Genomic DNA, 26286 nt, shown 5'->3' on the forward strand with positions numbered 1-26286 from the left:
TCTCAGAAGGTAACAGAAAGACATTAAGTAGGTGATGTGAAATTTTTAATTATTATTCTCACTGGTTTTGTGTTTCAAAATTATTTTTTTCTTAAAGACGACAGCACTTTCGTATCTGCATTGACCTCCATGATGTCAGAATGTCATTGTGCAACCGTAGCTAAGAAAAGCCTCTGAGAAAAAAAAAACAAAGGAGCTTTGCGTCTTCCAATAACATGAGATGTGCATATACAGTGCGTAGCATTTTGGAATTCATGCTGTGGTACTGAGTTGTTGCTTTCAGTTTGATTAGACAATCATTGTTTCGCTTTCCTTGCTCTGACAGTGAGTATGCTCGTATGCTGCTTAAGTCTTCTTAGTGCTATCTAGGTCAGTGTATTTAGGATAGCTTTTATGTTCTGTAAGTCTGACAGATACTGTGCTTGACAGAGATCAGCACCAAATTTTCTGGTATTTATTATATCTGAGGATAGAAAAATATGTTAAAACTGATCAGAATTGTATGCCACATAGCACCTACTGTTTCTGCATTGCAGATATATTTAGCTCTAACACTGCTTGTGGTTAACAGGGTGTAGCATAGACACAGACAGCTGATCATGCAGTCAGACCCGGTGCTTGTGTGGTTTGTCAATACTGCTCAGGATTCTGATGGACTGTAAAAGAGAGGAAACGGAAAGGAAACAGAAAGAAATGCTTTATTTGACTGAACATTAGACTTTTAGCTATATTATTTCTGCTATCATTGCCTTTTTGTTTTATTTTTTACTTCTGAGACTTAAACATTGCGAAAACACAGCAAATGCATCCAGGATTCAATATGTGCAACGTGAAATCTCTCTGCATCAAGAGGATGTTACTGTAGTCGATGCAGCGCTTCTCCAATAAGCAAGAAGACTGTTTTGTTTTCCTCGGCAGGCGACAGCCATTGCACATGCAGATTTTGATAAGAGTTTGAAATGCCTGCTACTGTATCACTGTAGAATTTGGAGTTTGCTAACAGTGTTAGTGACTGGAGCTCATCTTGCATCACCAGTTGATGACAATTTTCTTTGTTCCCTCCCACCCAGTTGAACCAAGACTGTAGCTGATATGCAATGTCACTTACAACATTAATCAGATACTGCATTTAAGGTGAGCTGTCCCTTGCCTCCTCCCTTACCAGAGCTGTGCTGCAGTATGTATCTTACTCCTGCAAGCCTAAAATGGCAGGCAGGATTAATGTTGCTTGTGCTGTGTGCATGCTGTGTATTGAATTCATTATACTGTGCCTAGTATCTCAAATGTGAGTATGTAAATGGTCTGTGTGCCATGTCATGCAGTAGTGAAGACTGGTTTGTGCTTCATTACAGGCTTAGATATTTGAGCATCACCTTAAGAATTCTTTTTTCATTTGCAATGTGGTGAGCTGTTAGCTTGTCATCACATTCAAACTACATTATTAGCCCCTGGAAAGGAAAAAAAAAAGCAAACTGTGCTTCCAGATGGTGTCACCCTTTTTCTTCTTGCGTTTACTGTAGTTTAAATAATGTATATTGTATTGTTAATTAATGTGAATATCGAATTAAACCACTTGAAACTTACATATTTATTATGCAGGTAGGAGGCACGTCGAATCTATTTTTAACTCTTACGCAGTCCACGTTGTGCAATGGGCTTTGGTTGTCGAGTTTATATTTTCAGCTGTGATATCAATAGGTTGATTTTCAGTAAATGTGACAAGTGGCCTTTGCAGTGGTCAGCTTCAAGCTTTGAACCCTCTGAGGAGGAGAAAAAAAAGCCAACCTTGTGTTGCAGTTTCGGAAAACCTTGGATGAGGACATTTTTTTTTCCCCACTCCTGCTTTCCCTGTTGATAAACTCAGTTCTCCAGATTACGCTCTGTTCAAGCTGCTTCCCATCTGAATTTTGACAACTGCTTCTAAAAAATTATCAAGAAGACCAAGAATAGAACTTAATCTCCATCGCTTTACATAAAAATGGCTGGGTGCATTGCCATGCTAACACTGCTCTAAGTGGTACATGCAGGTAGGTTGAGATTTGCATGTTTTACTCCTTTCTCGGTCAGTGTTGCAAGAACATGAAATGGGCTTTGGAATGTAGCTTTCAGTTTAAAAATATATAAACTGTTAATGAACACAACCTATATTAAATTGATGGCTTCACATATTGGCATGGCAATTACTCTTATGTGGTTTTTTTTAAATCTGTTGTGAAAGTGGAGCAATCATGTCTGTTAAAATAATCATATGTACTAAGGGCGTGGCAACGCTTATGCAACAAAAGAATTTTTGAAAACCCTATTGATTCCATTACATTTTAAAGCTGACTATAAACATTACTAAGCTTGCAGCTAAAATGCAGAAATAAAAATTGAGGTAGATTAGAAAAATGAAAAATATTCAAATTCTGTCGTAAGCGGTTTTGTGTTTTGTGCGAAATATTAAGTAAAGAATAATATGTTTTAATGCTTATATTTTCAGTATGAGCTACAAACATAAAACTGCAGTATTTACTTCTATTTAAAGGTAGAAGGACTTTAAAGAGAGAGATTGATATAGATGGCCCTGTCAGCTTGAACTGAGTATCAGTTCACTGAAATGTGTTTTACTTCACACAAAAAAGATTATGAAATAAAAAACTTAACAGCCTTAAGTACAAAAACATGAATTTGAGCATTAAGAATAAAAATAATTGAGTACTGTATTACTTACCCCAACTTCGTAATATGTTTGTTTCAGATTAATACTGGGCCAGAACCAGTTTCCTTGGCAACCAAATCCTTTTAAAAGGTTCAATGGTAGAGATGTAGAAAGATGGTATTCTCTTTAATACCAATATCACAATGCAAATGGTTGTTTCCTCTTAGTTCTAACTGTGAATCTGATCTCATTTTATGTTTCCATGCGTCTATCAGTTCTTAAACGATGCCATGTTTATAAAGCTGTACACACAAAAACCTGCTTTATTCCTGTTTTGCAATGGTTGTTCCCAGAAACGTACCCTGGTTTCTTTTTTTAATTTAGCCTCATCTTGCATGTAGGTCAAGGTTTGTACTGTGTGTGTGTATAAAGTGATAGTTTCACTATGACACGTATAAAAATATCACTAAAATATTTAGCAGCTGAGAAATGTAGAGAATCAGAAGAATGTTTAAACCTTCTTTCATCTTTGCTGAATTCAGCCACAGTAATGCCAAAAAGCTTTCTTTAAATAGTGGACCCAATGTGAATTTCATGTACAGAACTGTTTTTAAGCAGACTGCAAAGAGCTCCTGTCAGATCTTAAACAAACCTTTAGAGAATAAGCTCACTTGTGGTCTGCGGTAATTTGCAGACCTGACAGATTTTGCAAAATTTAAGTGTTATAATTCTTTATTTCTATTTTTAGCTATTATTTTTTACAGTACCAGTAAAGTTAAATCTTACGTGTAGCACAGGTAACTGCCTGTACAGAGTCAGATGTTACTGAATGTCTGCACTGAGCTCGTAACATGGGGCATCTCCGTGTCAATGCCTTTTGTACGTGACTCGAGAAATTCTCACTACTGCATTGAGACTTTTGCAGCAGGGAAGCCATTTTCCTTTCATGTCCTTGACTTTAAAATGACTAAGTATATTTTGTGTGCATGAGAACCCAGCACTGAAAATAAATGCAGAGGACGTGTTTAGAAGCACAGCTAATTATTAATCATAGCCTTGACATTATCAGTAATATCAAACTAATTCTTATTTATTTCTAAATGTATCAGTTCAGTGCATTCCAAATGAACAGGGTATAACTGTTCAGGAATATGACTCGTCATCTGTTGTGACAGGCAAATGCTTAATAGTGAAAATAAATCCATTTGATTCATAATTATAAGATTAGTTTAACGCAGTGCAATATTCCTCTGTTCCACCTAAAGCAGAACTGAAAACGTAACAGACAGCACATCTCAAGTGCAATATTAAAGTTTGCATTTTTTGTAATCTGATTTATCTCCAGGAGCTTGCTTCTGCTGATTATTTCCTGCCTAAAATGTTAATATAGATGCACCATTACATGCAGCAAGAAAGAACATTTCTTTGTTTATTTCTTTTGTGGTTATTTTTAAAGGAAATTGCTGAGCAAATGCTATGTTGAAGCAATCTATTTATTGCCTTTGATATTTATCTTTAGAAAAGACGGGGCACTTATTAGTAAACTGTTTTTATTATGTCTTTGTGTTCAAGCATACTCACTCAAGGCATTTTTAAAACCTAGCTCCATGAGCACACTTCCCTATGGTTGTTTTAAATGCATTTGCCAATTTGTTCTTTGTTAAAGGGTGCAAGTCCTCTTGTAATTAATATGACTGAACTTGAGTGCTTTCATGAGCCCGGAAAAACTCATTGGCAGCCTGTGAACTGTAATTTTTTCCAGCTAAAGAAACTGATTTCTTTATTAAGGAGGAGTCTAGTAATTAGCAAGCTGTTTCTACTTTGACTGTTATCCGTGGGTTGCTGTACATAGTTCAGCTAATGCAGTGTCAGAATGTTGTAGCCAGAGGTGCCATAAGACATCTGTAAACTTCATCCATTTTATTCTCTTTGGCTCAGGGGTCTACCCAGGGCATGAGGGAGCAGGTGCAGTTTTTCCCACCTCCAGCACAGCCTGCAACTGTTACTGTTAGTGGGCTTGGTGGGGTTTTTTGGGGGGTTATTTTGTTGTGGGGTTTTTTTTACCACTTTTATCACAGGAGTATAATTGTTGATACTGGGCCTCCCTTTTTATAAATTAAATTTGTTCCTTTAGACATGCAAATTCCATTTCTGCCAAACAGAAAATCTATATAAAGCATGAGTAAAAACTCAGACACTCCCCTACTTTTTCAGTGGCATATCTGCTTAAGGTGACTTCTGCCTCCAAACTTCATTTTGGTTTGAAACCACAGGGCTTTCAGTGGGTTCAGATAATATTTCTCAGACTGTTAGACAGATTCTGGTAGCAATGAACAGGCATCAATTAACCCTTTTGAAGCATCTAGTGTCTGTTGTATTTTATGAAATAAATTGCTTTTTAATATATTAAAAAGGCTTTATTATGTGTAATATTGTATTTGAATTGTATTTGGGAATTCTTTATCTTCATTAAGATCTTTTACTGTTTGACTCCTTCAAATGAGATGTTTAAGCTTCCCATTCAGCGTATTTTGGTCATTTATGAATATGCCTTTATTGGAATTTGAGGTAATAATAAGGGCTTAACTCAGTTTTCTTTCATTCTGGCCTTTGTTATGGGCAGATGTGAGTTATAGAATTCTTATTCAAATTGACATAATCTAAAAATGTACTCATCTAAATCAAGAAAAAAATTAGTTCACCTTCTTACCTTTCAAAGCTGAAATAATGGATCCTGTATTTCCTGTACAATGTTATTTGTCAGAGTGTTCAGTGTATTTGCAAATGGAAGATGGATCTACGTGTTCTTAATTGCTGCTCCCTCACTGCTGCGGTGTAGGTGCCTATCAGCTGAGTCATAAGGCCTTATCTGTATGATTCTGCAATTGCCCTATGGAACAATTTAATTTCGTTTAGTATCTTTGAAATAAAACCCTGTTCTGAATAATTTTTAGAGTATGACATGAGAACCTTTTTAGGATATTTGACACATAATCACAAAATCCAGATGTTTGACAAGGACGAATAATCATTTAAGCGGAGAGATATAGGAAGGATATTCCAGTGAACAGGGGGTGCCTAGAAATGTCATTACCAGATACCCTGATGATATCTGCCACAAGAGAGACTGAAAGGAAAGTGATGGAATAGAAAGAGAAGAAAGAAAACATCTCTGGAAAAAAATTATTTTAAAATTGAAAACGCCCTTGCATTTCTTTCTAGAACATACTACAAATCATTATGTCCAGTTTGCACTACACAGGTTAAACCATAATAAAACAATGCAGCAGAAGTTTGGTTAATGGTACTGTTTTATTACTGGTGTGTTTCAAGCCTCACAGATGTAGATTTGGAGTCCTACAACACCCCAGGGAAAATGCTGATGAATTACACAATGTATGTGGAAATTAGTGCTTGTCCAATAATTCAATCATTAAATTTGGATTTTTCCTTTTGCAGGCTGATACAGAGTAGCCACAGAGTTCACAAAATTACTGAGATGGTTTTGCTGAAAATACCTGTCAGTTTTAAAAGACTCTAAACAGAAGAAGAACCTGATTTTAGGTGGGTAAGTTTATGGGGTGATATCACATATAAACAGAGCTAAAATATTTAACATTATAACCACTGCATTACATGATTTATTTTTCTGTTAAGTTCTAATTTATGATAATAATTTATGAGTTGTTCTCACTATGATACCACATTACTCTGTGAATGTCAATATTGTTGGATTTTTCCAGCTCCTGCTAGATTTCTATTGCCATAGAGATTGGACAAACAAAATCAGGCAGAACAGATCTTTGAAACAGGTTGTTACGGCGACCAGTGACCTGTACAAACCAAACAGACTGGTAGGGAAGAAAACCTGAGCTTGGGATCCCAGTCAGGTGTTCACTACAAACCTGTGCCACACGGCAAAGGCAGAGCCTTGAGTGCCAGTGCCCATTTCTGTCAGTTGTGTTGGCTCAGCTGTGTGCAGTTCTCTCTCCCTTTCTCTGTGACTGTAATCAGGAATAGTAAAAAACCTCGATCATGAGCTGGAAAGAGCACTTTGTAAATTCAGTGTGATAAATAATCAGGGTATTTCAAAATAACAGTTTGCAGTCTGCACAGCTTTTTCAAATCTCAGCCATTCCATATTTTGTTTTATTGTGAATGTCCAATAATAATGTTGGTTAGAATAAACATGTCTGATTTCTGTGCTTTAGATTTAAGATATGTATGTATTGAATGAAAGAATCAGTGAAATCCTGATGAATTCATTAATTTTTAATGCAGTCCTTTGTACCAAAGAGTATAATTTGCGTTACGGAAATGGGGAAGTTCCATTGCTTTCAGTGGCACTATTTGCACAAATTTCTGTAGGAAACCGTTTGTTGCATCACAGTCATTCATGCTGTGGTATCTCTAAGTTGAAATAAGTAATTAAGGTTACCAAGCAAAATGTATAATGAACCAAATTAAAAAAAAAACAAACAAAAACACAAACCCACAAGCCAAAAAATCTCTTTGATTGGTAGAATATCTCAAAATGTCTTCAGTATTTAAGTTTACTTTTAATACACTATGTTGTGTGAAAATGGTAATGGATTTTCAGAGACAATAAAATGGCATTGGCGGTTTAAATTAATCAGCGAAACATTACTATTAGATAAATTCAGGTTACCTGCACTTACAGGAGCAATGAGCTACCAAACCTAAGTTTGTACCTATTTTAAGTAAATTATAGAACACTTGCTCAGTACATTTTAGACAGAATACTGGGCCATAACCTGTTTCCTTGACAACCACATACGAATAAAAGGTACATTAGCAAAGCTGCAGATGTGTGTCAGTGAACGCTTATTAAGCACCCTGTGCATTTACATACCATGCGCTCACAATAATGCATGCATCTTGAAAATCACCATATAAAAAGATTTCTGGGCATGGCCCAATGTCGATTCCTAATACTCAAAGGTTTTAACTGAAAATCCTCATGTTTTCAATGGAAATATGTCTTGTGATTTTTTTTTCAATGCACGTTAAATTGGACTTGCAATAACTGGACAAAATTGGCATGGTAGGCTTGGTCTGCAAAGTGAAACCTTTCACACCTGTAGTACTGCCTTCAGCACCAAAATATGGATGGAAATGATGGTTTATGTTGTCTTTCAGAAATGCTCAGGTATTCTAAATTTGAATCTTGTACCAGCAGTCAGAAGCAAGCATGATCATACTGCTTTATACAGGGACAAACTAAAGCCACTCAACAAAAATGAAGCTGGTGTTGTTTGAAGCACTCTGATTCTATCCAACATATCCAGGGAAGGAGATAAGAGCCAAGTGTTGTCTTCTACTAGTCAACAACAGGAAAGGGCAGGAGTGGAGAAGCTGTGGAAGTCAAAATGATAGTTGTTCATGGACTTTTGGAATAATATTTGGATGTAGCATTTAGGCAGCACTCACACTTTCTGTGCAAGTGTTTGTGTAGTACTATTTTGATTTACAGTCCTGGATTAAAAAGAAGCTCAGATAAATAACAGTTCTGACAAATATTTGTACTGACTTCAGCAAGTTTACGCACAGGTTATTTTTGGCCTTTCTTCTTAAAGTATTAATTTGTATATAAAATGAAAAGTGAACACAATCCTTTGGGTTATCCCAAAATTATATATTTTTAAAAAATAAGTCTGAAAAGCCCATTAATTAAAAAGACAGGGAAAATGCGAATCTGCAAATCCTGGGTTTAAATTCAATGGGTGTAATTTGAGAAGTTGCTTATGTGACCAGTAGCCTAATTAAATCTGCCTTGAAATCAATAAAAACATTCCCATTTACTATTTTTGGAGTGTGCAGTAAGAGAGAAGACTTCATACATAACATTGAGACTTAGGAAATGAAGATTATCCTGAGAATGTTCAAATTTCTCTAACTCTCAGCAGTCAAGACTTGATACCAGAATCTAGTATGAATTCCGGAGAGTTTGAACACTATCACATTAATCTTTTCATGATCCTGAACCATAAACAATCTGGTGCTACAGTACTACCAAGGCTTTTGAGTGAGCAAGAGTTTGGGAAATTATTTCAGAGAGAGGGAAGTCAACTGTTGTTTGGCTTGTGGTTTTGAGTTTTTTAAAATTAATATTATTCGTTTGCTCCCCATCTGAGCTGAGCTCAGAGCTGAGCAGTTCACACTGGTGGCAGAGCAAGCAGCACAAACCAGAGCTGGAGCCATCAAGACTGTCTTCTTGCTGGCAGCTGCTGCTTTTGGTACCATCCTTCACGGCAGGAGCGAAGGGCCTGCTACAGCCTTTAGTTTGGAACTGAGCAGTAGGGTGGGAAAGTGGGGCTTGGGCTGGGCCACTTAGCACAAAATGGAGCACAAGAATATTGAAGAGCATACAAAGTTATTATGTGGCCAGTAAGTTGTCATAATATTGGCCATGCTGAAGTGATGATTCAGAGCAATAGCCACCACTTGTGCATTGGTTTGGGTTTACCAATACAACAGAAAACCCAAAATTATTTTGCAGTATTTTAAGGAATACTGGAGAGCAATGCTGGCCAGTTACCAGCTTGAAGACCAATTCTAGTTTTCAAAATGGCTGTGTCCAGCCCTCTGACAAACTAAATGTGGTGTTTCCAGGGAATGGGATTTAGTTCTATTTTCAGTCCAGCATGATTTGCTACATCAGCTGTAGTAAAGGGCAGGGATGGCTGCATTTGCCCGGTCCCCAGCACACCTCACCCAGAATAACAGTGGCCTCAGGGGCATGCAGTGGATGCTGGTCCCATATTCAAAGGATGTTTCCTCTGAAAATTGGAAAATGAGAGGCTGAGTTCAACTGAGTTCAAAAGTTCAATACTTTTATTTTATCTTTCTGATAATCAAGTAGGCAAAAGAATACTACACAGTAATTGCTCTGAATGAATAGAAAATAAATATTTCATTGGCTTTTGTTTAAAACTATTCAAACATATAAATCACTACATTTGACAGCAGTCAAAAACAGCAAAATGTCTGTTGTTGTCACTCTGTCTGTAAACAAAACTTCATGCTTGCAATCGATCTGTGCTAGCTCAGGACTCTGACATGCCCCACAAATGTAGGCGGTGAGAAAATGGCTTGTCAGCAGCACATAAAAAAATGAAAGACTTAAATGGAAAATAATACTAAGATTGTTCAGAGATAGCAAGATGTAAAGTCAGCTGATTCTTAGTAGCAGTACAGCATAAGCTTTTGTATTCTGTGCAAAAGAAGAATTTGGATTTATGTCAGTTATTGCTGTTGATTCATTTTCCTTTTTTAGACTGCTGGAAAAGATGTAGTTACACCTTAAAGAAGTGCTTGTATGTGTTCTGTTTAGTGTTAGTGGCACTCAGATTAGGCTATTCCTAAATTTTATAAAGGCAGCGTAGCTTGGAGAAAGACTTGGTTTGGTGCACGTGCACAGCTCAGAGTTTCAGAGGCAGGTGAGTTGTCCCAGGTCTCTCTCCTCGCCACAACCCCTGGAGGAGCAGGTGGCTGCTGCAGGGGCTCTAACTGTGCTCCTTCTCCCCTCCTCTCCCTCCACTCGACGCTTGAGAAGAGGGGGAAGGTTGCACACACAAACTCCTTCCCTCGCTCATGTAACACAGAGCAGAGTTGAGGCCACTATGGGCTGCTGGGTCTTTCCTGCACCCCCCCTGTGAGTGCAGTGCTGGCCTGGCTGAGGGCAGTGCAGGAGCTCCAGCCCTGGCTGCTCTGACCTCAGCAGTGAAGGCAAGAGAGCTGACAGTCCATCCCAGCGTTTCTCTCATGGATAGACTGGCCTGCTCTACGCACTGGGACAGAAACCAGTCGAGTCCTGGCCAGACTCCTGTTGCTCATGATGAATTTGCAGGCATGAGTAATGCTATATATGTCGTTTCCTGCTGTTGCTTAAGAACTGAAACTGCTTGGCTAGAGAGGAACATTGGAACGTTTTTTTTTTTCCAGGCAGTCTGAAATACTCTTAAGGAAAAAATGCCACGTGCCAGGAGTTGCAGAAGTGAGATTATTCAGCAAAGCACCCAAACACCACCATTTCAGTAACCTTTGAACTGTTTTACACATTTTAAATAAGTTCTGACAATTTTCCCTATACCTTGCAATTTTACCAGATTAGAAATTATCCACTGCTAAACTACTTGGACTTCAACTAAAAGGAACATAATACTTGTGTGAGATTATGTGCAGCCATTTATATGTTTAATAGGAGTCAGTACATACACACTAGCAAGATTGTTATTTTTGAAGTCTGTAATTTGTATTGTGGCTTTCACCCTGGAGTCGGGACTGCAGATGCAAAGGAGTCCTGTCTGACCTCTCACAGATATCACTGCAGTCCATTCACACAGGTCTGACTGCAGCGCCACTTCCTCCATTTTCTTTTCATGCAGTTGCTTTTACATGAAACATTATGGTGATAATATAAAACCTTGGGTGAGGCCAAGGCAGCCTTAGGAAGAATTTCTTATTTTGAAGAATATTTTTAATACACAGGGAGCTGATGAGTGTGAATTCCCATTAGTTCAAATGATACATATGAAAATATATGGAAGCTAGTACCTTCAATTACAGTACTAGTGACAGAAAAGGTGAGTCTTTTTTTCAGTGGATGAGCTGAAGTTGACTTAAGAAAATACCTCGTTAAAAAAAAACAAAAACAAAAAAGAGACAGGAAAGAAGTCAAGTTTTTTTCTTCAAATCTGTATATGATCTGTAGATATTAGACTGCCAGAGCATCTGATGGTCAAGTACAAATAAATTAATGTCTCTAAATTGGAGGTATCAGCTATACAAGTGACAGTTATGTTTCTGATTTTCAATACAACTTAAAATAATTTTAATTAAGATTTAGGGGGAATTAATAACCTAATCTTTCTTAAAATTGTTTCATGTAATCAAAAAAATGCTTGTTCAGTAATGCATTTCTTTCTTTTAAAGGATTACAGCGTTTAATCCATTTTATTGTATTGTTACTGACAACACATTTGCCATAAATACTTCTTGGCATTTGTGTCAGAAATCTTCATTAATACATATTATTGTGTATATACACATAAAAACCAGTAATAAACAAACAATAGCAAATAAGCAAAAGGCAAAGTCCAACATTAAAAGTAACCTACATGTGAGTTTGAAACTTTGCTTGTTATGTAGGCTGGAATAAAAAAAATGGTTGGGAAAACTTTGGGGCACACTTTGCTTTTGCAGTCAGTACCACAGTCCTCTTCAATTATTTGTTCCCCTCTCCCACGGCTGTGGGTGAACAGCCACTTGTCATATCATGGCTCAGTCTGCCATGAGATTAAGAAAATAGTTTTTTGGTAGCAGAGAGAGTCCTAAACTAAAAACATCCGCATTGCTTCAGTAGGTGAACTTATAAGTAAGAATTCAAGTGATCCAGGAGAAGCAATTAAACTCCTAGAGAGATGCTCAGTATTTCTAAGATGATCTTTTAACGTGGATGGTGTGAATTAGTGAAAGAAGAGGTGTGTATAGATAAGTCATTGAAATTACAACATATTCCTGACATGAACAAATTTCTTTGCATATCTTTTAAAGAAACAGGAAAGCACTGACCATTCCAAGGCAGAATAATGGGGAATAGACCTCCCCTCCTTGTATTTTCTTATGTTGATAGTTTCCTGAGCTGATAAGCAGCACTTACCATGAAGAGACTCTAGCAAAGTTCTGAATTCCTTGCCCATCAAGTATGACAATGACAAAATAGTTCATGCTTCTGAATTTTTTTTGTCTAAAATGAATCAGTTCCTACTAGTCAGTGCTTCTAAAGCATAGGTTTAAGATTTGAAAACAAAGTTACTGTCCCGTGAAGGCTTGTACACAGCAACTTGTAAAAATAATTACAGGTTAGCCTTGGACAAAATTAGTGTTTTCATGCAAGCTTTAAGACAATAACCCCAAACTGTGAATTTTTCTAGCAATGCTTTTTATCTGTCTCAAAGCCCAGTTTTCCTCTAAACTTGGAACTTCATGGTTCCAAGTCCTGAGAAAACAGGTTGTTCTGACTACTTAAAGTGAGAGGCTGAGAGAAGCACTGCCTGGACAGGCAGCCCCAAAGCGGGGAGCCCCTGCCCGGGAACCAGCCTGTCCCCCTGGAGCCTCTGCGAGCCCATCGGCACCCACGGCACTGCTGGGCTGGGTCTCTGGGGCACTGCAAGAGCGCAGGAAACCCCAGTGAGAAACAACACTGTTTAAAATTAACTTCCTCATACGCTTTTTGTATAGATGCTGTCAAAAAAATGATAGTTAACATAATCAGATAAGGAAAAGGGTGAATGTGACTATACTTCAGTGAGCAAATGTAATTTTTTTTCAATTTTTTTCCCAAGGAACTGTGGCAGGAGGTAGCACAGAGATATGTCTCTAGAAATGCTTTCCCTTTTTCCTGGGAGAGAGGCCTGGAAGGACCGAGGCCCTGGCAGGTCTGTGTTCTCAGGGCCGGGCCCGGGGCCGCGCTGATGGCGGCGGAGCGGGGCTGGGTACGCGCCCCGCCGCCTTCGCCCCTCTGCAGCCCCCCAGAGCGTGGCTGTGGGCAGCGCCGGCCAGGGCCGAGCCCGCAGGAGCAGCGGCGGCGGGCAGGGCCCCGCACGGCCCGGGCTGGCGTTGCGGGGCCCGGCCCGGCCCTGCCCGGCACTCCTCGGGCCATCCCCGCGCGGCCGCGCCACAGCAAAATGGCGGCCGCGCCGTCCGCCCGCAGCGCGCCCGGCCCCGCGGGCCTCGCCCTTCGCCCGGGCAGCGCGGGGGGCCGGCAGTGATGATGGCGCGGCGCGGGGGGCGCTCCGAGCGCGGGCCGAGCGCTGCGGCGGCGGGCACGGAGCGGCGGCAGGTCAGTACGGGCTCCCGCGGGGCGGGCGGAGCGGGCACCGCGCTCCGCCATAAGCGGGGCCGCGCGAGGGGCGCCGCTCTCACTCGGGCACACCCGCACACACAGACACGCACCCGCACACTCCCGCACCGGCGGGCCCGAGCGCTGCGCAGCAGGTGCGGGACCAGGGGGCGATTGCAGCGTCCGCAGCCGCCGCCGGCGGGGCCGCTCGCGCCGCTGTGGCCGTGCAGGGCTTTATTTCGCACCGCGGCCCCCGAGGGGCCGGGGCCGGCACTGCGCGGGGGCAGCGCCCTCCGGCGGGCACAGCCGGAAGCGCCCGCGACCCCGGCCCGGCCCGGCCGAGGGGACCCCCGGGCAGAGGGGACCCCCGCACAGAGAGGGGTCAGAGCGAGACCCCCGTGTCCGAGCAGACCCACAGCCAGAGGGGGGGCAGAGCGGACCCCCGCCAGAGCGGGGCCCCCGACCAGAGGGGTCAGAGGGGAGGCAGAGCGGACCCCCCGGTCGGAGCGGCCAGAGGGCCCGGGGGCAGCGCGGCCGGGGCTGACCCAGCGCGGAGCTCCACGCACCGCCCGCAGGCCGCGCTCGCCCCGGGCTGCCCCGCCGGGCGCTGCCGAGGCCGCGCGGGCTCTGCCAGCGCTGTGAGACGGCCGTGGGAACGCGTAACGTGGGAAGTGGGGGAATGAGGTCGGGCTGTTGATAATGGGAAAGAGCCACAGCTCTGAGAGAAAGGTTCCTCGCCTGACTTCACCGAGGGCTGCTAACACTGACATCATGCTCTTAGGCTAAATTCCAGCCCCCTGACCAGCCATATAAGTTATAAGAGGAAAGCATGAGGCTGAAAAAAACATTTAAGGTTTATAATACTTACGAGACTTTAACAGACAAGGTAAGTGTTCTACAGTAAAAGGGAAGTATGTGAGCAGCGAGAGTCTAAAAGAGAAAAGCTCTAAATGCACTTGCAGAAATCACGTGTAGGTCTGTGGACTGGAGCACTGACCGACATGGTCCTGCGAGCCATTGAATGTCCTTAGACATCATTAGCATCATTAACATTACTAGTCATCATTAACGCGATCCTGTCGTTGTGAGGAGGCCGCAGGGACCTCCCTCGGGGCAGCCCTACGGCCCGGGTGGGACTGGTGAAGTGATTCCGTTAAAAACTGGGCAGTCATGGTAACGGTGGCGGTTGGACAGGAGGATTCCAGGTGAGCAAGGATCGGAGCTGGGGGATGTGTGTGGGGTGTGTAGTGTTTTGGGGATTTTTGTTTGTTGGTGTTTCGTTTCTGCTGTAGCACAAAATGGCATCCTTTAGCAGAGTTAGATACAGGTGAACGTCTCCTCTGAGCTGGGGAAGCAGCCTGGAAACAGAGAGCCTTCCAAGTACCTTAACAGAGTGGGGTGAAACTGAGCGTGAGGAAATTACACAGGGAACGTATTTCCATAGTGTCATGTTGGTAAGTAGCAGAAAATACTGGCATCTTTAAAATCCCGTTAGAAATCTATGGAGTAAGAAAACAGAGGAAGAACTCTTACTACAGGTCCTCAATTATCTCACTGGTTTTTGTTTTGTCTGGGTACTGGCAACTGCCCCTAGTGTTTTGGGGTTTTTGGTATGCCACTAGCTTGTCTTTCCAATGTAGCTGACTGAAGTGAAATCAAAGAATCTGTCATAAGTACTGGACTACACTTGCCTGGCAGTGGATTGCAAAAGTTTAGCAGAAGTTAAAAGAATGTTCCTAGATTGTGACAGTTCTCTTTGGTGGTAAAAAAAATACATATATTTGGTACTTATTGGCCAGTAACATGTCTTGTGATCCCTTTTTTGACTTCAAAGTAATACTAAAATCAAAATCACCAGTAGCTGCTTCTGTCAGCGCTGTCCATGTAGAGCTGGCTGGTGTGGTGTTTATAATTAGCAGTGCTGTCTGTGAAGCATAAGGAGTCAGATTTGTGTTTGGATGCATCAATCTCTGATCTTGACATTAACTTTTTAATGTCACTTATTTTCAGTCACAACTGTTGTCCTGGAGTTGATGTCAGAAAAAAGGTACCATTATAATGTAATCAACCTACTGACTGTTACACCTCAGTTTCAGATGAATATTTAAATCTTATTTCTGAAAGTGATTCAACAACTTTTAGTGGCAGGTTAAGTCTGTTACTGTTTTTGCAGAAAATCTGCAAATAGTACCATAACTCCCAAACAAAAATTCTGCTGTTCAGAACCTGAACTTACCTATAGGTGTACCAAGGACCATTAGGTTATACAACAAAGGTACTGTTCAGATTCCTCAGAAATTATTTGGTTGGATTGAGAGTAAAAAGTATCAAAATAACAGACATACTCATGTCAGAAAAAGATGGCTCAGTTGGCAGAAGAGTTTTGTTGCCCTTAATAGGTCAAATGCTCTTTACATACATTTTGGTCAACACTTATAAATAATACTAGAATTTCTTCAATAATTTTATAATAAAAATCATACAGAAGATATTACATTTCAAATTGACTTTCCAGTGTTTTAATCAAAAATATTTAACAATAATGCATCTGCAGAGTTTAATCTCTGTGTATTTTGGTCTCAGTAGTGCTGTCTTGGAAACTGAAGAGCAGGTTTTCATTTTACAGTATGAACTGCAAATGGAATGTAAAATATTGCTAAAATACTCCATTTCTGTGTGTGCTAGGTAGGGTATCCTCATTTGATAGCATTTCAGACACATTTTTTGCAAATACAAGAAAAGAAGCAAGACAGGTAAAATAGAAGGCAGTAAAACATCATTACAGACATGAATAAATGGGCTATTTGGGGAATGTGTAGGTGGAGACGGAGAAGCAAGAAGTGTTGGCTCTGAAAACCAATTTGCTCTGGAATTTTTCTGTATAGCTCTCCAATTAGATATATAGCATATAGTTTAGCACACAGGAAAAAAAATTAAATTACCAAATAGCAAATAATAGTTTCTACCATGTTGATACAAGGAATCTAGTTTGGTATTTTACTGATTATATTGAATTACCTAGGACTACAACAACTGGCAATCTGTGTACATGCAAGTAGAAATTTAAAATACTCACTTTTGTCCTTAGGAGGATAAATGTTGAAATAACTAGTTGAATAATAAGACTTGTACTAAACCCGCTTGGGTTTGTGTGCCTCTCATCACAGCAGTAGCAGTGAGACACTTAGCAAACAATCTGTCAGATGATGTGTCTTTGAACTACAACCAGCTGTCTCCAATAAAGAAACAGAAAAAAACCAGGCAAGTTCCTGTGGGGCAGTTCACTAGGAGGCAGAGTTGACATCATTCATTTCCTATGCTCAGGAAATAACCCTATCAATGGCTCCTGTTGTGAAATGGTTTTGATGTCTGACAGTTGGTTTCTAATACCACATCACATGAGCAAGTCAGATGTAATCTCAGACATTGTCAATGAGAAAAAAGAATCAATTATGGGATAGTGGCTGCTTGCTGGAAGGGAAGTGTTTTTGTCAGTGTGCTTTCTGTAGAAGATTTGATATGCCAGAAACTGTCTATAATTATACCTGGGTTTTTAGATACCGAACCAAAGCAGATAACCTTACCTAACCACTGTGAGTTTCAGGCTATCATGCCAAATGAATAAATATCTCTTATTTTAAGCCAAGTAAGTGTCATAAACAAACCTATCATAAATTAGGATTTTAAATTTAAAAGGCACAAAACAGTGCATGTAGATTACAACTGCTGTGAGTGACCAGATAATCAAAATAATACTCATCTATCACCATTATATGATGAATAATTTCTTGATGTCTGTGGCATATATAAACATCAGGGGCATTTTTATGAATCAGTTTTGTTTGTTCTGAATTCTGTGTGTTGAAAATTCTCAGCCGCTCAACTGTATTAGAAGTTTTGACCATTTGCAAAGGCAACACCTTCTTGATAGAAACAGTGGCCATGCTACAAGGTACAAATTTCACTTCCAAGCTTCATCCATAATGTACCAAATTATGGTCTTGTTCACAGGACATCATGTTTGTCTTCAGAGTAAGGTTGTCTCTGCTTTTGGTAATTTGATTTGCAGTGGAGTACTGGGTGGATTTGTGATAAAGTGTCCAGAGTGTAATTAGAATAGTCAGAGCAGGGGTATGTGCCCTGTGTTACTGAACTGCGTGCTGAAGACCCTGTTTTGCAGAAGGGTTTACTTTGCAGTGGTTTGGGTGAGAGAGCCAGTGTGTTCTACATGGCCATTGCTGTTTGCTCAGTGAATATGGGTGTCCTAGTTCAGCAGGTGGGACCAGCTATCACTGTGTGGGGGTGATCAAAGCTGTGTATTCTACCCCCTCTATTCATTTCCCAAGGACAATGGACCATTAGCAGCAGCTGCACCTTCACACCCGGGGGGGGGGGGGGGGGGGGGGGGGGAGCGTGGCTGCTCAATGGTTCAACAATACCCCCTGGCTCCAGAGTTAATCACTCATTGTGTGAGTCCCCGCCCTGGGGGAGGGACTGGGTGCTCCCTGACAGTGCATAAGTGGTGGGTCAGAAGACCTTGGGAACCACTTGTTGGATCCAGAGGAGCAGCAGGACCTTGACAGGAGGAGAGCGCCGCTCTTAACCAGACTATGACTGCCACTCTTGACCAGACTACAGCCCTCACCTGCACCAACAGGTTTTTTCACTTCCTTTTGCTTTGGACTTGGGGGAACCACACAGGTCTCAGCACAAGGGCTAACAAACCCCTTTGGGTTTGTGCCCCAGGACACTGGGTTATACTGCTGGGTCTTGTGAGTTGAAACCAATTTCTCTTTGTGTCAGTGTATTTGTGGTAATATCTTTCATTAAATTATAACTCTGACTTATAATCTCTCTTGCACAATGGGTTAAACCTTGTTTTGTCATTTGGATCAAACTCAGTAAGTATATTGGCACTCTTAATATAAATGATTTCAGGACAAGGATCTTCATAAATTTTTTCAAGCTGAACATTGAAGTCTGGAGCAGTAGATGGAATGTTTAGATGGTAATTCCTAGCTTAGAACTACAGTGCTGTACTGTTTAACCTGTCTCACAGAACATACTTGTAATAGGTGGCAATTTTCTTCTAGGTGCATTTTGATTCCACAAGTTGAAAGAAAAGGGTCTTTAATAACTAAGATTTTTTTACTATAGGGATTGGTAACTGTCAGTAGAACAGCTCTTTCTTCATGACTTGAAGTCAGAAATGGGCAGTAGTAATTGAAAACAGTACTCAGAGATGGCAGGGGGAAGGAACAAACCTCATTGTATGATATAGATCTGAATTTGAACAAAACAGAAAAATCATTAACTCAGAGATTTGAACCAGATACAAAATTCAGTTGTCAAAATTCTAATTCAATTGCCAAAATAATAAATTTTTTTCAGTCTAGTTTTCATTTGTATTTTGCATATTTTATCTCAGTGGAATAAACTATTAGAGTCATAAACACTCTGGCCAATATAGATTCTGTTTTGTTACCATTAAACCTCTTTATTGTATATTGGCAGTTAATGAATGGTATTCACTATTGCAATGAGATCTTATTATTTGGTAGAAATTCAGAAAATGCTATCAAATTATAAAGTGTGAACACTAAATCTAAACTATAAGTGAAGAAAAAAATCTGTTGTTCTCTACTTGCATTACACACAAATTTTAGTCATTTTAAAGTAGCATAAACTATTCAATAAAATTTAATCAGTATTCAAAAAGTAATATTCTGTTCAAGTAAATAGTGTTATATGTACTCCACTACTGTTGACCAAATTGTGTTCCTTGTGCATTCGTTTATAAAGCCTTATCCTGTAACTGAAACCCTATTGCAGGTGCTTTATATGTCAGCTTGTTAAGGGGATCAAATGTAGTTGTATTGTGAAGTCATTGTCTGACAAACAGCCCCAGAAACCAAGTTCTCTGTATCCACGGAACCACAGCAATCCAGCCTTCTCTTCGTGTCTGCCAGATCCCTGTGCCCACACTGGGGAATCCTCCAGGGCTCAAGGGGTCACTGGGGGTGAGCTGAGCACAGCGAGAGCTGGGACCTGCAGACCCCAGGGAGAGGCCCAGGTTGGTGACAGACCCACCTGGGGACAGGGGGGATCCTCTGCCTCCTTCATCTGCACACACGTGTCCTGCACTAGTGTTGGCACCAATGAACACAGGATGACTTAAACCTGAAATATTGCGACAAAATTTACTCATTCTTAAAGTTTAAAAGTTAATATTTTTTAAAATGTAAAAAATAATACAAAACTATAAGCTTACTCTGTAACTAAAGTGATTGAAAAATGCCTTTTTTTATTCCCCTTGTAGATGAGAGTCATGTCCCATTCAAAGGATCTCAAGGATGACTTCCACAGTGACACTGTACTTTCCATTCTGAATGAGCAGCGCATTCGGGGTATTTTGTGTGATGTCACCATAATCGTGGAAGATACCAAATTTAAAGCCCATAGTAATGTGCTGGCAGCTTCAAGCCTTTACTTTAAAAACATTTTTTGGAGTCGTACTATCTGTATTTCAGGTCATGTACTGGAGTTAGATGATCTCAAAGCTGAAGTGTTTACGGAAATTCTGAACTACATCTACAGTTCCACAGTAGTTGTTAAGAGGCAGGAGACTGTAACGGACCTTGCAGCTGCAGGGAAAAAACTGGGAATATCATTTCTAGAAGATCTTACAGATGTAAACTTTTCCAGTTCCCCCTGCCCCTATGCATACTGTGTTAATGAAAAAGGGACTGTCAAGGAGGAAAAGCATGACAAGAGACATGAAGACTCTGCTGTGACAAATGGACCACGAATTACAAATGCATTCTCAATTTTTGAAACGGAAAACAGTTTGTTTTCTCCACTTGATTTGAGGGCCAGCTTTAAAAAGGTGTCTGACACAATACAAGCTCCCAACATCAGCCTCAACAGAAGTGATGTTTGCAAAGATGCTGAGCCAGTCAGTACCTTGGCTGAACACTCCTATGCAGTTTCTTCCAGCGGAGATACTTCACAAGGAGCACCTTTTGTTGAACAGGACAGCAGCCCTTCATACCAGGGGGCTGAGGACCGCTATGAAAATCACCAAGCCACGCCAGTCATTCAGCAGGGAAAACAAACAGGTAGTACTCCTAAGCCAGCCTTTAAGCCCCAGGGTACTGGTTTGGCTGTAGCAACAGTACCAGCCTCCACAGTAACCATTGCAGAAGCCCAGCGTGAAGCAGTTACTGATCAGACAATTACTTCCTTTCCAAAACCTCAAAATAAAGCAGGAGATTTCCACTTATCCAGAGAAGAGGAAGACAATTCTGCTAATGTTCCTGTACCTGAGGCCACTCTCGTTCCACCTGTTTACAATTGTAACTGTTGTGCAAAATCATTCAATGACAGGGCGTCACTCACTGCTCACCTTCAGCTCCATTCAGAGCATAAGGAAACTTTCATATGCAAATACTGCAGCAAACAATTTGCAAATCTGAATATACTGGAAAGTCATGAACAAGTCTGCATGAGATCAAGTAGCTTATCTGTTCACAATGGAAATGAACAAAATTTTGCAGATAACTTTACTGCTGCGGAGGGAAGGAATGGAAGTTCTTACGCAAACGCAGAGCCTCAGCTGTCTGAAAACAGTGTCGCTGATCGTTCTAACACAAACTGCACTTTACCAGAAACAGATCATTTGGTTAGAGTCGTTGATGGGCAGATACTCTACACTTGTGTTGTTTGCAAGCGTAGCTATGTCACATTGTCCAGCCTTCGAAGACATGCAAATGTGCATTCCTGGAGGAGAACATACCCGTGTCACTACTGCAATAAAGTGTTTGCGCTGGCCGAGTACCGCACCAGGCACGAGATCTGGCACACTGGAGAGAGACGGTATCAGTGCATCTTCTGTCTGGAGACTTTCATGACTTACTATATACTGAAAAATCATCAGAAGTCTTTCCATGCAATTGACCATCGTCTCTCAGTGAATAAAAAGACAGCCAACGGAGGTTTAAAACCCAGTATGTACCCATACAAACTGTACCGACTCTTACCTATGAAATGCAGGCGAATGTCCTATAAGTCCTACCGAAACTCTTCATATGAAAATGTGCAAACAAGTACCCAGGCTAACGAAACTACTTCTACTAACTGCTTTATTCCAACTTCCCTTAGCTCTGAGCTACCACCACTGAATTTTCAACATAGTATAATAGCAAACAACAGAACTCTGGCCTTGGATACATCTTCACATAATGATACAGCACCTTCCACAAATACTCAGAATTCTTCCTCCTGGGGAGTAAGTATCTTAAATGCTGACTTGCAGAGTGACTTTATCACAGGTGAAGAAGTAGTTTCCACTGCTGTGAATGACTCTGGGTCTCAGGAGTGTGATTCCTCAGTTGCATCTGTAACTAACGTGAATGAAAATTCAACCTCTGTCATCAGTTACAGCAGTTCTGCACCCTCTGTTATAATGCACAGTAGCAGAGTGTCATCAGTAATAATGCACAGTAAAACTGTCACTTCCACAGAAAACAGTAAGACAGAATCTTCAGATAATCTACCTAGTCAGTCCATAAGTGATGACAGTAAGTATGGGTCAGATAATTATGGGAAGTGCATTACAAAATCAAAAACTTTTAAGGAGAAAAAGAAAACACTGCTGTACAACAGAGCAGAAGCAACTGAGGATATGGAGCACATCACAGGATCTGGAGGTTCTTCAAGCAAAACAACAAATCCTGTCCAAGAATCAAGTAAAACTGAAACATACATTGCAAAGCCTGCCTTACCCGGAACATCTGCTGACAGCAACGTCGCTCCTCTTTGTCAGATAACTGTAAAAATTGGCAATGAAGCTATTGTAAAAAGACATATTTTAGGATCCAAGCTGTTTTGTAAAAGAGGCCGAAAATCTAAACACGAGTACAAGCAGGACAACGTGATAGAGGAACCGGAAATGGAGGTCAAAGAAAAAAGCCCATCTAGACTCTATAGCTCAGAATGCCTGGAGCTGACAGAAATGTGTGATGATGTAAGTGACCAGGACTCCAGTGATAAACCCTGGAGGCCCTATTATAATTACAAACCAAAAAAGAAATCCAAACAGCTAAGAAAAATGAAAAAGACCAAATGGAGGAAAAAACATGGAAGCAAGAACACCATTATGGAAAGCAGTCGAGAGTATGCACTCAGGAATGCTGCTGAGGAAAAGGCCATCAGCCAGGAAGAGAAACCAGAAATGCCTAATCTTCATTGTGAGGTCTGTGAGGGAGACCCATCTTCCACAGCAGACAGTCACGAACACGTACACTGGCATGTAGCTACTTCAAAGCCTTACATTTGTGAGTTATGCCAAAAACAATTTCAAAGTCCATCCACTTTAAAAATGCATATGAGGTGTCACACTGGGGAAAAGCCCTATAGTTGCAAAACTTGTGGTAAATGTTTCTCAGTTCTTGGAAATCTACAGAAACATGAACGTATTCACCTGGGTGTCAAAGAGTTTGTCTGCCAATACTGTAATAAGGCGTTCACTTTAAATGAAACACTCAAAATACATGAAAGAATTCATACTGGAGAAAAACGCTACCAGTGTCAGTTCTGCTTTCAGAGCTTCTTGTATCTTTCTACCAAAAGGAACCATGAGCAAAGACACATACAGGAGCACAATGGAAAAGGATATGCTTGCTTTCAATGCCCCAAAATTTGCAAGACAGCAGCTGCTCTGGGAATGCATCAGAAGAAGCATCTATTCAAAAATTCAGGTCCACAAGATAAAAAAGAACAGTTTTGCAATGAAAGCACTAAAATTTCGGAAAATCCACTTCTCCTTGGCTCAGAAGAAAGTGAAGTAAAAAATACACAAACTGTAACTCCAGAAGTTATACTGTGAGTGACAGCTGTGCAAAAGAGAATTAAACCCTAAAAATATATATTGGAGAAGATACAGATGCATTGATTGGGGAAACATCTCTACTCGAATTAGTATCATGTACTAAGATCCAGTTTCTTTATCTAAATGTGAGTCAATATATGCAGAGGAAGGAAATATAACACAGAATAAATAGTATTTGCAATAATATAAATTCAGTGTGAAATACATAAATTACTTTTACCACAATAGACTCTTAACATAGAGAAAGAGAGAGAAAGGAAAAAAATAACCAACCAAACCCCTTCTACTTAACATTACAGGTAACTAGTCACTGAACTATTTTACAGTGCTGGTTTTGAGTCAATCATTTTAGGCAAAAGAAGTAAGTAAATTCATGGTGTATCCTGTAGAAGGCATTTTTGCTGCAGAAACTATATATTGCATTTTTTATAACAAAATTACAAAAGTAATGTGTTTATAAAGGACATAACTGTTATCTAGTGTATTCTAAAGTGAAGGTGGGAAATGTTTCATGGGCTCAGGTGTACCAAAGTACAGTTGAGTTCTGCCATGCTTTTCTGTAACTCAACATTTACAAAACATATTCAGGAGTTTAAACTATTCCTTTCCATATTCAGTTTTATAGTTACCATAATAACTGTTAAGTCTGAGTGCTTGTGTGCAAAGTATTCCAGATTTATGGTATCTCTGAGACATTTAATCAAGATTCAGTGGAACTCATTATAGCCAGTCTTCCAAACCACGTAAATCCCCATGTCAATGGCCTGGTGAGCTATTCAGCTGTGTTCATTTAAAACAAATGAAACAGCCTTGCTTAAAGAAATCTTGTATAGAAATGTCCACCTCCTGGTGGCTCAGCAACTCCTGTCTTTTTGAAATGCCATTCTTCTGAGCAGAAGAAGAGATGTAGACAGGTTTTTTTTTCCTTTTCCTGGAATAATGCCTGGACACAAATGACAGAGCAACTCCCCAGAAATACTTTGCTTTTCAGAGGAGTAGATAAATAAGATTCTTGCTTTCATACATATCCCTGAGGCAATCCTTGTGTATTAACAGGGATAGGGCCAGTTTGTGGGGTTCCCTGTCATCTCCATGCCTTAAATGCAACATTGAACCTTCAGATGTCCCTTCCCAGTGGTCCCAGATACACCAGCCCTGGCCCCGGGCAGGCTTGGTAGAGGTGGCCGTGGCAGAGGTGGCAGGAACAGGCTGCTGGAGCAGGGAGTGCTGGCCTCTGCCTCCCTCATCCTGCCACACCAAAGGGCATGGTGAGCCTTACAGCTTCACAGTTCAAAAACTGGTAGAATGGGCTTCTGAAAGATGTCACCAGAATATTCCAAGTGATTCTGTTTTGGGGAAATGTGATTCATTTTAACTGAGATGTTTAAAAAAGTCAAAGAAGTGGGTGTATGTCTACAAGTTGCATTTTATATGATAGGGCTCTGTTGTACTGTATCTGCATTTCCAATTGCTCATGTATGGTCATCCCTGTGAAGTGTTAAAAAATTAAGTCAGGACAAGGATTAGTGATCCTCAGCTTCATTCTGTGTGATGGTTCACAGTTTGTTACTTAACGTTGTCTTCTTGGATATTATAAAAGAAACTATAGCTTGGGTATAATAAAATTACAATTAAGATGATAATACAGTATTGATTGAAGTAATAATACAGTCCACTTACTTATTCTATCACTGGTGAATGCTGTGAACCCCTTGAGAAATTTTGGCTTCATGGTTCCATTTAAATAAGAGTGATAGAATAATAAACACAGGAAAGTATAATGATGTTTCAAAGAAAGTACACAAAGATATCTTCTAAGTGGACTTGTATGATGATAATTATAGACCAAAGCAAATAAGGTAGAATATTTATAAATACAAAGATAATTTTACAAATATTTTATATAACTGTATAGTTCATGGGAAAAATATTGTTAGCTTGTGTTAGGTTTGGGGGGGGTTTGTATATTTTGATAAAACACAACAACTTTGTAATTCTGTATATTCTCTACAGTTTATAGCAAAGCAGTTTTAAGATGGCAATGTCATGTTTATAGTTCAATTGTGGCACTTTTACTACAAGTAACATGTTGCAGTAATTAATTGAGTATTAATGACCAAATTAGAATTAAAGTAAGTGTAAGAGAAGGTAAATACTATACGTTGTCAAAGACTGTAATTTGCTACATAATCACATCTGTATTTTGTTTAGAAGAAAATATTAAATGCAGATGTTAAGGATTGATAAAGAGTCTAATTTTATTTTTAGAAAGAGTGACTATAACTCTGTTTTTGCTTAATTAAAACAACATATTCCTATTTTTCCTTAAGTCTCTCCATTTTTTAAATTGTTCTAATACTTACATAATCTGTAAAATCCACACATACGTATCGTCTAATAGTTAAGCAACACAGTGACCAAGCATCCCTTCATTAAGGTCAGAAGAGCGAACTGAGAATATGCCAGGGCTCAAGTGATGTGCTGGTCTCTCCTGGCACCATGTGGGGTGCACACAGTGCTCACCCGAACAGACGACCTGCTCAGTGCCCCAGAGGACTTGGAAGGCAGGTGTGAACTGTGTTCAATAGTTGCAACATCCTAAATGTGCTCATGAGGACCTGAAACTTGAAAAATTATTTCCAATTCTGGTAACAACCTTTGCACTATAGATTGTGTATTCTAAACACTGTACTTCAAATTTTTGGGAACTACTGTCAAGAAACATAGTTCAGAATGCAAATATCTTCATATTTTCATATGCAATTAGATACATACAAAATAGGAGATATGCATATTCAAAGTACTTCCCCCTTCAACTAGATGTTACTCATCTGTAACCTACAGTAAAAATTAAATGTAAGCTAAATTATGCAGGTCATTTTGGGATGGTTC

At 40.2% G+C, this 26286-nt stretch overlaps 2 protein-coding genes and 1 long non-coding RNA gene across 10 annotated transcripts in view; 2 read left to right on the forward strand and 1 right to left on the reverse strand.

The window, feature by feature from the left end:
• The first annotated feature begins 307 nt into the window (after positions 1-307).
• On the forward strand, positions 308-25712 carry ZBTB38 (zinc finger and BTB domain containing 38). 7 transcript variants are annotated; one of them, XM_071566242.1, is made up of 4 exons: positions 308-324; positions 1071-1134; positions 6101-6205; positions 19825-25712. In XM_071566242.1, the coding sequence occupies exon 4, from the start codon at positions 19825-19827 to the stop codon at positions 23389-23391; it is 3567 nt and encodes a 1188-aa protein (XP_071422343.1). In that variant the 5' UTR covers positions 308-324; positions 1071-1134; positions 6101-6205; the 3' UTR covers positions 23392-25712. The 7 variants fall into 7 exon arrangements, with proteins under 7 accessions (XP_071422343.1, XP_071422339.1, XP_071422337.1 ...); XM_071566238.1 differs by lacking the exon at positions 308-324 and adding an exon at positions 1600-2027 and having other exon boundaries at positions 592-1134; positions 6101-6209; XM_071566236.1 differs by lacking the exon at positions 308-324 and adding an exon at positions 1600-2027 and having other exon boundaries at positions 592-1134.
• Positions 510-5436, reverse strand: LOC139676855 (uncharacterized). 2 transcript variants are annotated; one of them, XR_011698740.1, is made up of 3 exons: positions 5352-5436; positions 1585-1760; positions 510-656 (listed from the first exon to the last, which is right to left on the reverse strand). It is a non-coding gene; the product is annotated as an uncharacterized lncRNA (long non-coding RNA). The 2 variants fall into 2 exon arrangements; XR_011698739.1 differs by lacking the exon at positions 5352-5436 and adding an exon at positions 2714-2938.
• The window catches only part of RASA2 (RAS p21 protein activator 2), a 67629-nt gene continuing 54787 nt past the window's right edge, over positions 13445-26286 (forward strand). The window contains exon 1 of the mRNA XM_071566245.1: positions 13445-13505. The gene's annotated coding sequence lies outside the window, so the exon portion shown is untranslated. The remainder of the gene's footprint in view (positions 13506-26286) is intronic.

This window comes from Pithys albifrons, chromosome 11, assembly GCF_047495875.1.
Source record: "Pithys albifrons albifrons isolate INPA30051 chromosome 11, PitAlb_v1, whole genome shotgun sequence".
NCBI lineage: Eukaryota > Metazoa > Chordata > Aves > Passeriformes > Thamnophilidae > Pithys > Pithys albifrons.

Bases quoted from the DNA above. Each gene is read 5' to 3' on its own strand.
- ZBTB38 (XM_071566234.1), top strand. From the start codon at position 13,434: ATGATGGCGCGGCGCGGGGGGCGCTCCGAGCGCGGGCCGAGCGCTGCG. The intron at 13,506-19,824 runs GTCAGTACGGGC...TTCCCCTTGTAG, and splicing joins CGGGCACGGAGCGGCGGCAG to ATGAGAGTCATGTCCCATTC.